This window comes from Bufo gargarizans, chromosome 1 (assembly GCF_014858855.1).
Source record: "Bufo gargarizans isolate SCDJY-AF-19 chromosome 1, ASM1485885v1, whole genome shotgun sequence".
In the NCBI taxonomy this organism is placed as follows: Eukaryota; Metazoa; Chordata; class Amphibia; order Anura; family Bufonidae; genus Bufo; species Bufo gargarizans.
The window spans coordinates 67,447,894-67,462,901 of NC_058080.1; the positions used below are offsets into that span (position 1 = coordinate 67,447,894).

The 15,008-nt window shown below is 48.8% G+C and overlaps 1 protein-coding gene across 1 annotated transcript; it reads left to right on the forward strand.

Annotated features, from left to right (window-relative positions):
• Positions 1–513: 513 nt before the first annotated feature.
• On the forward strand, positions 514–14,201 carry LOC122924534 (protein S100-P-like). The gene is made up of 2 exons (XM_044275736.1): positions 514–688; positions 14,061–14,201. The coding sequence occupies exons 1-2, from the start codon at positions 551–553 to the stop codon at positions 14,199–14,201; spliced, it is 279 nt and encodes a 92-aa protein (XP_044131671.1). The 5' UTR covers positions 514–550.
• Positions 14,202–15,008: the final 807 nt, after the last annotated feature.

Sequence of the window (15,008 nt, forward strand, 5' to 3'; positions counted from 1 at the left end):
ATTCACCTGTCTGAAACACTACGCCAGCTCCTGGCAGATGTAGTTTTTCGTCTACTTTACCGCCTGTTTCCAGATGAAAAAGTAGTAAATTTGCCAGAGCTGAAGTTCTGGCCCTGACGAGAACTTCAGCCCCAACACATCCCCATCCCACCAATCTGTTATACTTGCCGTAAAAATGCCTGTGCGACATTAAAATAGTCGCAAGAATACCCTTTGCAACAATTTTTTCGCCAGAAAGGCTTTAATAAATGACCCCCACTGTCTGTCTTCCAGCAATCCTTCATTTTGATGCCGCACAGTCTTTATATTCTGTACTAATTTCTCTCTCAGGGGATGGTAACTTTTCTTCAGCATTCAAGGGCATGTTTGCAGAGATAGTCAATTTCAGGTTGTATGAAGGTTACACCCTATAGAATATTTATTTTTTGAGAAATATTTGCCCTGAGCACAAAGCCACGATCTGTATATAAGCAGGAGCTCCGTCCCTTGTACTTCACTCTGCCTTTAGCAGCTGCCTGGAGAAGCCGAGAAGCTCAAATCCCATCCAAACATGACTAAGCTGGAAACCGCAATCGATCAAATCATCGGTGTCTTTGACCAATATGCCTCTACTGAGGGCAATAAAGACACTTTATCCAAAGGGGATTTGAAGACTATCATGGAGCAGGAACTGCCTGGACTCATGAAGGTAAGATGATGCCTTACATACAGTAGAAGTATACAGCTATCACCCATTATCTATATTATACTATAGAAGATAATCGGGAAACGCAAAAATAGCAATTCCATAGTGACAGAATGTCTCCTGGCGGCTGCAGGATAACTCAGGAAGGAACCCATCAACAGAATACAAATTGGAGTTTATAGCAGTCTATATACTATGACTGGCGGAGCATTCTACAACCTCATGTATAGGGTTCAGTATTAGGGTCGTATTACCGTACGTTTAAGCACCGTGCCGATCTATTATAAGTTACCTATAACCTCAGTGTCCAGCTGATGGAAATGTAGTGTTTTCTATTTATTTTAAAAAAATTTATTGTAAATTTTTGAATTTTAAAGCCACAGTTTGGAACCTTCTGCCATATAGAACTTTTCCAGTCACTTTTTGCATCCTTTAAAGGGATTATCCAATGAATACTGTAAAAAATGAAAATCGTACATAATCTAGTACAACCTCTTTATAATAAAGCTAGAACCAGTCCTGGACCTCACGTGGATCCAGAGATCTCCTGCTGTGTGTGATTTGCAACATAGAAGCCGTTACATTGTTGCAAAAACGGCATTATTTTTATGCATTTTTTGCCACATCAAAAATGCAGCACCGCTGCAACGTATGGCCGCACCTTCATAGTGCTCCCAACCAACCGATGAAAGAGCAAATGTCCTGATTTGATGCCAACTGTCCTGAATTTGGCAGAACTGTCCCTGATATTTAGACACAGTCCTGGCAAATTCCCACAGTCCCGGGATAAAAATGGGTGAGATTAACGAAAAGTTTGCCCATAAGTGGGTGCTCCCAGGTGGAGCCGGTGTATTCCCGGGGGCGTGGCTTACATGTCCCGATATTACCAACAGAATGGTTGGTAAGTATGGCCGATTAATGTGTTTATAGCCAATTGGTGCTTGTTCTGTCCGGGCAGTCGAAGAGGACCCTCAGTGCCACCAGGCAGTAGTGCTAATCACTAAGCCTCAGAGCTTTCTACTAAACTAGAACAGTTCCCATAGAACAAGGAAACATTTCCCAGACCCCTTTCTTTTGTAAAGTTCTGATATGTTCCCTTCTTGGGGATCTGTTCCTGTTTTTAGTGGAAAAAACTGAGCAGAGAACAAGCTGGTCCAAGGCTACTGAGAATTAAATAATGTAAGAAAAGAAGAAATGAATCGCACATACACTGCTAATGCTATGATCTCATCCCTGCGTTCCTGCAGGAGACAGCACTGAATAGCGCATGTGTACCACCTCCAAGCTACATGCTAAATGAGGCATTTGTGTACATTTTGATCAAAAGGCAATAAGCCCACTCACCACGCCAAGATTGCCTCTATGAGTGGGTCCTAACCTAAAATTGGTGCAGCGCTGCACGGCGACCACCAGCGCTGCGGCGCCATCCTGGCCGGTGGCGTGACCCAGTGGCCAAACAGCACCCCTCCTGCCTGACCATGCCATACCTAGCTCTGGGCCCCACCAACCAGCCAGAAAAACAGCACAGTGGCCCCCGTGCAGCACCGCACCATGTGAACAGTTGTCAAAGCTCACCTGCTCTGAAGCTCACAGGAACTCCAACTGAGAGCATGATAGGCTAATTTAACCCCTACTACAGAATACTGGGCTAATTAAAATCACCTGGCTAGTGGAAGGAGTGTAGATCCAGGGACAGAATTCTATGCATTAAATAATGGGAGAAAAGAAGAAATGAATCGCACAGCCACTGCTAATGCTATGATCTCATCCCTGCATTCCTGCAGGAGACAGCACTGAATAGCGCATGTGTACTACCTCCATGCTACATGTGTCATGGTCTTACCTTCTTGCTGTTCTCCTTCGTTTGACATGTGCTGGCGGCCATCTTGGTTTCTGGGTTTCTTGTAGCCTCCCACCCTGCGGCTTCTCCTTCCCACTGGGAGGAGCTGGATGCCCAGCTCATATATATAGGAGGTCTGTGGCTTCAGTTCCTTGCTTGGTCCTCCTGTGTACACATGTTTCTAAGACTGCTGCTGCTTCTGGTTCCTGATCCTGGCTTCGTCTGACTACCCTGCTGGTTCCTGATCCAGGCTTCGTCTGACTACCCTGCTGGTTCCTGATCCAGGCTTCGTCTGACTACCCTGCTGGTTCCTGATCCAGGCTTCGTCTGACTAGCCTTCTGGTTCCTGATCTCTGGCTTCGCAAGACCCTGCTTCGGTTTAGCCATCCGTTTGGACTTTTGCCTCACTGCTTGATTTTCAATAAAGCCTTCTTATTTCCACTTATCTCTTGTTGTACGTCTGGTTCATGGTTCCTTGACATTAGGACCAAGCCATGAATTCTGACGGTATAGGGCCATCCTCGCTACCTACGCTGGTTGCCAGACTTGATCAGCAGGATCACCTGTTGGGTCGGTTCGCTGTGGCGTTGCAAACCCTGCTTGAACGCACGGCTCATTTAGCTTCCGTTGCCGATGGGTCGGTTGTCGCTCCTGGGCCCGCTCCTACTGCCGCTCCGGTTGTTGCGCCAGAGTCTACCCCGACACCTGTTGCTGCGCCTGCGGTGTTTCGGGGTATGACCGGTTCTGCCCCCCTTCCACAGCGCTTTGGGGGAGAGCCAACTCAGTGCCGAGGTTTCCTTAACCAGGTGGGCATTTATTTCGAGTTGCTGCCACATGCCTTTCCTACTGAGAGATCAAAGGTGGGCTTCTTGATCTCGCTGCTCTCGGACAAGGCCTTGGCCTGGGCCAGCCCTTTATGGGAGAACAACAATCCGGTGGTTGCCGAGTTTTCCGGTTTTGTTGCTTCTCTTCGGAAGGTATTCGATGTGCCGGCTCGTGTTGCCTCTGCTGCGAAGCTCCTTATGTCCATCAGACAGGGTTCACGATCCGTAGCTGAATACGCCATTGAGTTTCGTACCCTGGCAGCAGAGGTGGGCTGGAATAATGAGGCTCTGGTCGCTGCTTTCTCTCATGGTCTCTCGGATGCCTTGAAGGATGAGGTTGCAGCTAAGGACCTACCAGTGGAGCTCGAGTCTCTTATTTCTTTCCTGATTTTGATTGACACCAGACTCAGGGAGAGACCTTCCTTTAAGGAGAGCCTGCGGAGGTCTTCTAACAGATTGGCGCCTACGTTTGCTGTCCCACCCGTGCCTCCCTCTCCTCCCACGCCTCCTGGGGATGACTTGTCTGGGGGTGAACCCATGCAGCTGGGGTTTGCTCGCCTGTCCGAGGGGGAGAGGGTACTCCGGAGACGCGAGGGCCGATGCATGTACTGTGGTTTCGGTTGGCATGCCCGAACCGTCCGGGAAACGCTCGCACCTGAGATCCTGTCGGGGGCAGATCTTGGGTGGAGTCTCCTCGTCCCCGGTTTCCCGTGTTGACAAACCACTGATTACTGTTGTCCTCTCCTGGGTCGGGGGCTCGGTGACGACCCAGGCGTTGGTGGACTCTGGTGCTGGTGGTTTGTTCATTGATAGTGTGTTCGCTGCCGCCAATTCCATTCCTCTGCAGCCTCGAGGTTCCCCACTGGCTCTTGAGGCGATAGACGGCAGACCCCTTCTGCCGCCACACGTGACTCAGGAGACCCTTCCAGTGGGGATGGCCATTGGTGCCGTTCACAGAGAGTCGGTCTGTCTCCAGGTTATTTTGTCTCCACACTACTCGGTGGTCTTGGGGTACCCCTGGCTCCAGAAGCATAATCCGACTTTCGATTGGAGATCGGCCGAGATCCTCTCGTGGTCACCGCAGTGTGGGGCTAGTTGCATCCATGGGCCTGTCAAGTTGCTGTGTACTTCCTCGGACTCTCTGTTGCCTCCTGAATACGAGGAGTACCGGGATGTATTTGATAAGGTGCGTGCGGTTGCCCTACCTCCGCACCGCCCATACGATTGTGCCATAGAGTTACAATCTGGTGCCGTTCCTCCTCGTGGCAAAGTCTATCCACTGTCGGTAGCGGAGAATGAGGCCATGGAGGAGTACGTGAGGGAGGCGCTTTCACGCGGACACATTCGCAAATCCTCGTCCCCGGCAGGGGCTGGATTCTTCTTTGTGAAAAAGAAGGGCGGTGAGTTGAGGCCTTGCATCGATTACAGGGGTCTCAATCGCATCACGATCAAGAACGCTTACCCGATACCCTTGATTTCCGAGCTGTTCGATCGCCTCAAAGGGGCCACGGTCTTTACCAAACTCGACCTGAGGGCGGCATATAACCTGGTAAGGATCAAGGCGGGCGATGAGTGGAAGACCGCGTTTAACACCAGGACCGGTCATTATGAATCCTTGGTTATGCCCTTTGGGTTGTGCAATGCGCCCGCAGTCTTCCAGGAATTCATCAACGATGTTTTCCGTGACCTGTTGCAGCAGTGTGTGGTGGTCTATTTGGATGACATCTTGGTATATTCTGAATCCAGGGAGGCCCACATTCTGAATGTCAGACGAGTGTTGCAACGGTTACGAGAGAACAAGCTGTTCGGTAAGCTTGAGAAATGCGAATTTCACCGATCCCAGGTAACCTTCTTAGGTTACATCATTTCCGCTGAGGGGTTCTCCATGGATCCTGAGAAGGTTTCGGCTGTCTTACAGTGGCCCCAGCCCAGTGGTCTTCGTGCCCTGCAGCGCTTTTTGGGCTTCGCCAATTATTATCGGAAGTTCATCAGGGACTTTTCCATGCTAGCCAAGCCTCTCACGGATCTGACCAGGAAGGGCAGTAATCCCCAGGTCTGGCCGCTCGAGGCCATCCGAGCTTTTGAGGCTCTAAAGTCCGCCTTTGTGTCGGCTCCGATTCTGTCGCATCCCAACCCTGGGTTGCCTTTTGTCCTCGAGGTGGACGCGTCTGAGACGGGAGTAGGCGCCCTTCTGTCTCAGCGTAGAACACCAGAGGGTCCTCTGCTTCCTTGTGGGTTTTACTCCTGGAAACTGTCTTCCGCGGAGTGCAACTATCAGATTGGTGACAGGGAGTTATTGGCCATCGTGCAGGCCCTTAAAGAATGGAGGCACTTGCTCGAGGGCTCGGTGGTTCCGGTTCTCATCCTGACGGACCACAAGAATCTGACCTACCTCTCTGAGGCCAAGAGATTGACACCACGTCAGGCCAGATGGGCTCTGTTCTTGTCACGTTTTAATTACGTGGTCTCCTACCTACCCGGTTCCAAGAACATCAGAGCGGATGCCTTATCACGGCAGTACTCCGAGCTGTCCGGGGAGGAGTCGATTCCGACTTCGGTCATACCTCCGAATCAGATCCTGGCCGCCATTCGCACCAGCCTGACCTCTCCCCTGGGTGAGCAGATTTTGGCGGCTCAATCTGGTGCTCCCTCTGGGAGACCCAACGGCAGATGTTTTGTGCCTGAGGAGTTGCGCACTCGGTTGTTGCGAACCTACCATAACTCCAAGGCCGCGGGGCATCCTGGAAAGAATCAGCTGTCCTGGGCTGTTTCACGTCTGTTCTGGTGGCCTTCTCTACGTTCCGACATCGCCGCATATGTAGCGGCATGCTCCGTTTGTGCCCAGAGTAAGTCCCCTCGGCACCTTCCATTGGGCCTTTTGCAACCCATAGCCACCGGGGAGCGTCCATGGTCACACCTGGGGATGGATTTCATTGTGGACCTCCTTGCATCCCGAGGCCATACGGTCATTCTCATGATTGTGGATCGGTTTTCCAAAATGTGCCACTGTGTTCCTCTCAAGAAGTTACCCTCTGCACAAGAGTTGGCCTCGATTTTTGCCAGGGAGGTCTTCCGGTTGCACGGTTTGCCCAAGGAGATTGTGTCGGATCGGGGGAGTCAGTTTGTGTCCAGGTTCTGGCGCGCCTTTTGCTCCCAGTTGTCACAACCAGACAGCTGAGAAGCTCTGACAGAGGCCTTTCAGAACCTCCTCCTTGAATTTCTGTGTTGTGGTATTCAGCTCCTCCTCTCGTCAGCCTCTCTCAGCTGTCATGTGTTAATTGCTTCCCTTTAAATGCCTCCCCAGAATGCTTTTCTGGGCGGCTTATATTACTTCCTGGAGTGTGTGTGCACGCTGATCTGTCCTCCTGTTTGCTTCAAAGCTAAGTATACCTTATCTGTTAATATCTGTTTGCTGGATCCCAGGTGACCCTGACTCCCTCCGTGTCTTGTGTAGGGAGCCGGTGGTCGTGTCCCCTCACTATTGTAGGGTGCTCAGGGCTTTATAGTCAAGGTTCGTGGATATGCAAACCTCCACCATTCGGATCTTTGCATAGGCTGAGCAGCCAGGGAAAGTGCCAGGTCTTCTGCAGGGGTCTCCCTTGGTTCCTTAGTTTTTGGATCCAGCGAGTCGTTTATACATGTTGCTTTGCCTTGTTACCTGTACACATTCCGTGACATTATAAGCCGCCTAAACCGTCTTAAGCATGGATCCGGTTTCACTTTTGGCTGAACGCTTCCAGGGTCTTTCATTGGAGGTAGCTGACCTCCGTAAGACTTTTTCTCAGCTTCAAGTGACCGGTTCAGCTTGCGTTCATGGAGCTTGTTCTGAGCCTAAGATCTCGCTCCCGGATACGTTCTCCGGGGGTAGTGAGAATTTTGTGTGTTTTAGAGAGGCTTGCAAACTCCATTTTCGCCTTCTTCCCCATTCTTCTGGTGATGAGGAACGGAGGGTGGGGATCATTATATCGCTGCTCAGGGGTAACGCTCAGTCCTGGGCCTTTTCGCTGCCGGAGGGGGCACGGCCCCTCCGTTCAGTGGATGAATTCTTTTTAGCCCTGGGTCAGATATATGATGATCCGGATCGTATTGCTCTGGCGGAGTCTAGACTACGTCTCCTATGCCAGGGTAAACAATCCGCAGAAATATACTGCTCAGAATTTCGGAGTTGGGCAGCTGATACTGGTTGGAATGATGCTGCACTCCGAAGTCAATTTTGCCATGGTCTTTCAGAGGGATTGAAAGATGCATTTGCCTTTCATGAAAGGCCTATTTCTTTGGACTCTGCTATGTCTCAGGCCGTTCGTATTGACAGGCGTCTTAGAGAGAGAGGAGAGATCTCTCCTTCCTGTCATACTCGGTCCCAGGACTGTGCAGCGGTCCCATTCTCTGCGCAGGGGTCTCAGTCGCTGTCAGCCCCTTCTGAGCAGGAGCCCATGCAGCTGGGGTTGATTGCTTCTGACAATAGAAGATTCAGCCCGCATGGGAGGGTTTGTTTTTGTTGTGGAGGTATTAATCATTTGGCAAATATTTGTCCCTCTAGGAGATTCAGGCAGTTCTCTGGGTATAATAAAGAAACAAAGAGGAAAAAATCTTTGAAAAATGTTCCGTCTGTTACTATTGGCAGGATTGAGGCGGAGATTGAAGATTTTCCGTTTGCTTGTAGTTCCCGTTTTGTCCTGCCGGCTAGGGTGGCGCTAGAGAGCAAGAACATTTTTTGTGAGATTTTTGTGGATAGTGGAGCAGCGGTCAATCTCATTGATAATCACTTTGCGATAACTCATGGTTTCCAGGTGTGCGCTTTGAGAAAGGATATTCCTGTGTTTGCTATCGATTCCGCTCCACTTTCTCAGAAGTCTTTAAAGGGCATAGTTCACAATATCCGTTTAATTGTGAGTGATTCTCATGTTGAGGATGTGTCATGTTTCGTCCTTAGCGGTTTGCCGACTCCTCTAGTGTTGGGGCTACCCTGGCTCACTAAACATAACCCCACCATTGATTGGCAAGCAAGGCAAATAAATGGTTGGAGTGACTTTTGCAGAGAGAATTGCCTCACGACATCTGTTTCTGAGGTTGCTACTAAGACTGTACCATCTTTTCTCTCTGAATTTTCGGATGTCTTCTCTGAGAGTGGAGTTCAGGATTTGCCCCCGCACAGGGAGTACGATTGCCCTATTAATCTCATCCCAGACGCCAAGCTGCCTAAATCTCGTTTATACAATCTTTCCCAACCTGAGAGGATCGCTATGCGTACTTATATCTCTGAGAGTCTGAGAAAGGGACACATACGACCCTCAAAGTCACCTGTTGCCGCTGGTTTTTTCTTTGTTAAGAAAAAAGATGGTTCTTTAAGACCTTGTCTGGATTTCAGGGAGCTGAACAATATCACAATTCGTGACCTTTATCCGCTTCCTCTGATCCCGGACCTATTTAACCAGGTTGTTGGGGCTAAAGTCTTTTCCAAATTAGATTTAAGAGGGGCATACAACCTGGTCAGGGTCAGAGAAGGGGACGAATGGAAGACGGCCTTCAATACCCCTGAGGGCCATTTTGAGAATTTGGTTATGCCTTTTGGTTTGATGAATGCCCCAGCCGTTTTTCAGCATTTCGTGAACAGCATTTTTTATCATTTGATGGGAAAATTTGTATTGGTGTATTTGGATGACATTTTGATTTTTTCTCCCGATTTCAAAACTCATAAGGAACATTTACGTCAGGTCTTGCTCATCCTGCGGGAGAATAAATTATATGCGAAACTGGAAAAATGTGTGTTTGCGGTTCCAGAAATTCAATTTCTGGGGTTTCTTCTCTCCGCTTCTGGTTTTCGCATGGACCCCGAGAAGCTCCGCGCTGTGCTTGAGTGGGAGCTTCCTGAGAATCAGAAGGCGCTGATGCGTTTTTTGGGCTTTGCCAATTATTACAGGAAGTTCATTTTGAATTATTCTTCTATTGTTAAACCACTCACTGATATGACCAGAAAGGGGGTAGATTTTTCTTCTTGGTCAGTAGAGGCGCGTAAGGCTTTTTCTGATATCAAGGAGAGTTTTGCTTCCGCTCCCATCTTGGTGCAACCTGATGTTTCGTTACCCTTCATAGTTGAGGTTGATGCTTCTGAGGTGGGTGTGGGGGCGGTCTTGTCTCAGGGTTCCTCTCCTGCCAATTGGCGACCGTGTGCCTTTTTCTCAAGAAAACTCTCCTCCGCAGAGAGAAATTACGATGTGGGAGATAGGGAATTGTTGGCCATCAAGTTGGCTTTTGAGGAATGGCGCCATTGGCTAGAGGGAGCCAGACACCCTATTACCGTATTTACTGACCATAAAAATCTGGCCTACTTGGAGTCAGCCAAGCGTCTGAACCCGAGACAGGCCAGATGGTCGTTGTTCTTTTCTAGGTTTAATTTTGTTGTCACGTTCCGCCCTGGAGTTAAGAATGGGAAGGCAGATGCCCTGTCACGTTGTTTTCCGGGAGGCGGGAATTTTGAAGACCCGGGTCCCATTTTGGCTGAAGGTGTGGTGGTCTCTGCTCTTTTTCCTGAATTGGAGGCAGAGGTGCAGGCAGCCCAGTCAGAGGCTCCTGATCTTTGTCCTCCTGGGAGGTTGTTTGTGCCTCTCGCTTTAAGACACAAGATTTTTAAAGAACACCACGATACGGTCCTTGCTGGGCACCCGGGGGTAAGAGCCACACTGGATCTCATCGCTCGGAGATTCTGGTGGCCTGCGCTTCGTAAGTCGGTTGAGGGTTTTGTGGCAGCCTGCGAGACTTGCGCTCGTGCCAAAGTCCCTCATTCACGGCCATCAGGTCCTCTCCTTCCCTTACCCATTCCTTCCCGTCCTTGGACACATCTGTCCATGGACTTTATCACGGACCTACCTCGTTCCTCGGGGAAGACTGTGATTCTGGTGGTGGTGGACCGTTTTAACAAAATGGTGCATTTCATCCCTTTTCCTGGTTTGCCCAATGCTAAGACGCTGGCGCAGGCATTTGTTGATCACATTGTCAAATTGCACGGTATTCCTTCAGACATAGTCTCTGATAGGGGCACGCAGTTTGTTTCCAGATTCTGGAAGGCTTTCTGTTCTCGCTTGGGGGTTCGGTTGTCATTCTCTTCTGCTTTCCACCCGCAGTCGAATGGCCAGACAGAGCGCGTCAATCAGAATCTGGAGACATATCTGCGTTGTTTTGTGGCGGAGAATCAAGAGGATTGGTGTTCTTTTTTGTCCCTTGCTGAGTTTGCTTTAAATAACCGTCGTCAGGAGTCCTCTGATAAGTCACCATTTTTTGGTGCATATGGGTTTCATCCACAGTTTGGGACTTTCTCGGGAGAGGGGTCTTCTGGTTTACCTGATGAGGACAGATTCTCCTCGTCTTTGTCATCTATTTGGCAAAAGATTCAAGATAATCTAAAGAGCATGAGTGAGAGATATAAGCGTGTGGCTGATAAGAGACGTGTGCTTGGTCCGGACCTGAATGTTGGTGATCTGGTGTGGTTGTCTACCAGGAATATCAAATTGAAGGTTCCCTCCTGGAAGTTGGGTCCTAGGTTTATTGGGCCTTACAAAATCCTGTCTGTCATCAATCCTGTTGCATACCGTCTTGATCTTCCTCAGACTTGGAAGATCCATAATGTTTTTCATAAGTCCTTATTGAAACCTTATGTTCAACCCATTGTACCCTCGCCTTTGCCTCCTCCTCCGATTATGGTTGATGGGAATCTTGAATTTCAGGTATCTAGGATTGTGGATTCTCGTCTTGTCCGCGGTTCTCTTCAGTACCTTGTTCAGTGTGAGGGGTATGGTCCTGAGGAGAGTATGTGGGTCCCAGTGACGGACATTAAGGCCTCTCGTCTCATCAGGGCTTTCCATAGGTCGCATCCTGAGAAGGTGGGTTCTGAGTGTCCGGAGTCCACTCGTAGAGGGAGGGGTACTGTCACAACCAGACAGCTGAGAAGCTCTGACAGAGGCCTTTCAGAACCTCCTCCTTGAATTTCTGTGTTGTGGTATTCAGCTCCTCCTCTCGTCAGCCTCTCTCAGCTGTCATGTGTTAATTGCTTCCCTTTAAATGCCTCCCCAGAATGCTTTTCTGGGCGGCTTACATTACTTCCTGGAGTGTGTGTGCACGCTGATCTGTCCTCCTGTTTGCTTCAAAGCTAAGTATACCTTATCTGTTAATATCTGTTTGCTGGATCCCAGGTGACCCTGACTCCCTCCGTGTCTTGTGTAGGGAGCCGGTGGTCGTGTCCCCTCACTATTGTAGGGTGCTTAGGGCTTTATAGTCAAGGTTCGTGGATATGCAAACCTCCACCATTCGGATCTTTGCATAGGCTGAGCAGCCAGGGAAAGTGCCAGGTCTTCTGCAGGGGTCTCCCTTGGTTCCTTAGTTTTTGGATCCAGCGAGTCGTTTATACATGTTGCTTTGCCTTGTTACCTGTACACATTCCGTGACACCAGTTGGGGATTCATCTCTCTTTCTCCTCGGCCTACCACCCTCAGTCCAATGGGGCCGCAGAACGATCCAATCAGGCCTTGGAGCAATTCCTTCGTTGCTATGTCTCCGATCACCAAGACAATTGGGTTGACCTCCTGCCTTGGGCTGAGTTTGCCAGGAACACGGCCGTGAACTCTTCCCCTGGGACGTCTCCCTTCATGGCCAACTATGGGTTCCAACCTGCCGTGTTACCGGAGGTATTCTCTCCCCAGGATATTCCGGCTGTGGAGGATCACCTTTCCGTCCTACGTGCTTCTTGGGTACAGATCCAGAGGTCCCTTGAGGTCTCTGCGCAGCGCCAGAGACTCCAGGCCGATCGCAGACGAGCGCCCGCTCCGTCCTACCAGGTCGGAGACCGCGTATGGTTGTCCACCCGCAACCTCAACCTTCGAATGCCCACTCCCAAGCTGGCGCCTCGCTTTGTTGGTCCCTTCCGAGTGCTTCGCAGGGTAAACCCGGTAGCCTATGCCCTTGCGCTTCCTCCTGGCATGCGGATCTCCAACGTGTTTCATGTCTCCCTGTTGAAGCCACTGGTGTGTAATCGTTTCACTTCCTCGGTTCCTCGGCCTCGTCCGGTCCAAGTGGGCAATCGTGAGGAGTATGAGGTGGGCAATATCCTGGACTCACGCCTGGTCCGTGGCCGGGTGCAGTTTTTGGTCCATTGGCGTGGTTATGGTCCAGAGGAGCGTTCCTGGGTTCCCTCCGCAGATGTCCATGCTCCTGCCTTGCTCCGAGCCTTCCACGCACGCTTCCCTCAGAAACCGTTCTTTACTCCGCGGAGGAGGGGCCCTTGAGGGGGAGGTACTGTCATGGTCTTACCTTCTTGCTGTTCTCCTTCGTTTGACATGTGCTGGCGGCCATCTTGGTTTCTGGGTTTCTTGTAGCCTCCCACCCTGCGGCTTCTCCTTCCCACTGGGAGAAGCTGGATGCCCAGCTCATATATATAGGAGGTCTGTGGCTTCAGTTCCTTGCTTGGTCCTCCTGTGTACACATGTTTCTAAAACTGCTGCTGCTTCTGGTTCCTGATCCTGGCTTCGTCTGACTACCCTGCTGGTTCCTGATCCAGGCTTCGTCTGACTACCCTGCTGGTTCCTGATCCAGGCTTCGTCTGACTACCCTGCTGGTTCCTGATCCAGGCTTCGTCTGACTAGCCTTCTGGTTCCTGATCTCTGGCTTCGCAAGACCCTGCTTCGGTTTAGCCATCCGTTTGGACTTTTGCCTCACTGCTTGATTTTCAATAAAGCCTTCTTATTTCCACTTATCTCTTGTTGTACGTCTGGTTCATGGTTCCTTGACAACATGCTAAATGAGGCATTTGTGTACTTTTCTCTCATTATTTAATACATAGAATTCAAGGCTACTGAGAACTGAGTCCTACAAAGGCAGCCTTTGTTTAGCAGCATTTCCTCAAATATATATAAGATTTCAACTTTGCTGTAGATTATTTTTATTTTTTTTAAATGGTATATTTCTTTTAAAGAGGTTTACCAAGCTCCAGATATTGATGATCTATTCTCAGAATAAGTTAATAATATTTGATGGGTGGGGGTCTGACACCCTGCACCTCCACCAATCAGCTGTTCCCTGCAGCCTCAGGTGCTGGAACTAGCGCTTGAATGGAGCAGGAAGTAGAGAGCTCCGTTCAATGTGTAGTGGCCATGTCGGGTTACTGCAACCCATCTTCCATTGAAGTGAAACTGAGCTGCAGTAACCCAGCACAAACACTACACTTTGAACAGAGCTGTCTGCTTCCTGCAAGTCATAAACATTTTAGTCCATACTGGCAGTTATACTTGTTCATACTGGTCATATGTGTTCAATTAAATCGGGAAATGGAAAAAAAAAAAATTCTGGGAAATTTTCGGGAAAAAAGATGTTTTGTCCATGAACAATCTTTCTTACAAAAGATCTTTCATCTAAGTATCAGACGAAAATTTCAAACATGGCTGACTTCTTTCAGATAATGATGGTCTCACTTCGGTCAATTAAAACAATAGTTCATTGTTAAATTTCACCAGATGATCATTTTGGTTGAAATTGTCGGATTTTTGGAGTCTAATGCTGGTGGCATGTAGCGTAAGGGGAATTTTCTAAATTTCTAATTTTCGCATTTTAAGGTCTTTGTTATGTAAATGTCCATGTTTATCGGTTCCTTCTTGACTATTTCAATTGTACAAAGAACCAAGGAGCTTCTCTGATTCTAATTCATTTTCTATATTTTTTGGTCTAGAATCCAAAAGGTAAAGACGAGCGGGGCCAGCTTCTAAAGGACCTGGATGAAGATGGAGACGCTCAAGTGGATTTTCAGGAATTTGTAATATTACTTTCTATGATCATTTCTGGGCCACGAAAGATTTCAATAAACGTCTAAAAAATAATTATTTCAATCAATCTGGCTTTGAATAGAAGTTCAGTATATTCCATTTGTTTCTTTTTTTTGTAGGGTTATGAACAGGTTGATATGGACATATATGATACATGATGGTTTAGAATGGGTGTGGATTAAAGTGTATCTGTTACCATGGTCAACTCTACTAAACCTAGAACTGACTATTATTATTTATATGCAAAAGAGATGCTTGGGGCACTGAGGGATTGGCCTAGCCCCTCGGAGGACCATTTCTAATTCTTCCTCTCCCCATTGCCACACTCTCTAAGTAAGATTAAGAGGGCCAGTCACCCTCACCAGTTAAGTGCCTGACCTCAAAATTTCGTGCATGCGCTGAGGGCAATTCTCAGAGTAAAAATCTCAGAGCAGTTCAATTCTCAGAGTGGTCCGCTAGTACTGCCGCTGGCGCATGCGCAAGATTTTGGGACCAAGCTTCAGAGAGGTGACGCTGCTTAGCCTTGTAATTCTCACTTGGAGGGGGATAAAAAAGGGCAGAGGCAGAGGTGAAGTGCTACTCCGAGGGCCTCATTTGCAGATGAATAAAAATGATAATTTCCCTGCAGTGGTAATACCAATTGCAACAAGATATGGCTCATTGCATTCAACATGATCAACCCTACTAGGAAGCTGTTTATAGGGTTGATCATTTTAAAGGAGTTCTCTGGTCCTCTTACGGATATTGATGGTCACTCTTCAGGATTAGGCATCAAGATTAGATTGGGGGGGGGCGACACACAAACCCTGCAACCCAACCAATCATCTATTTGTCATTTACCAGTCAGCACCATT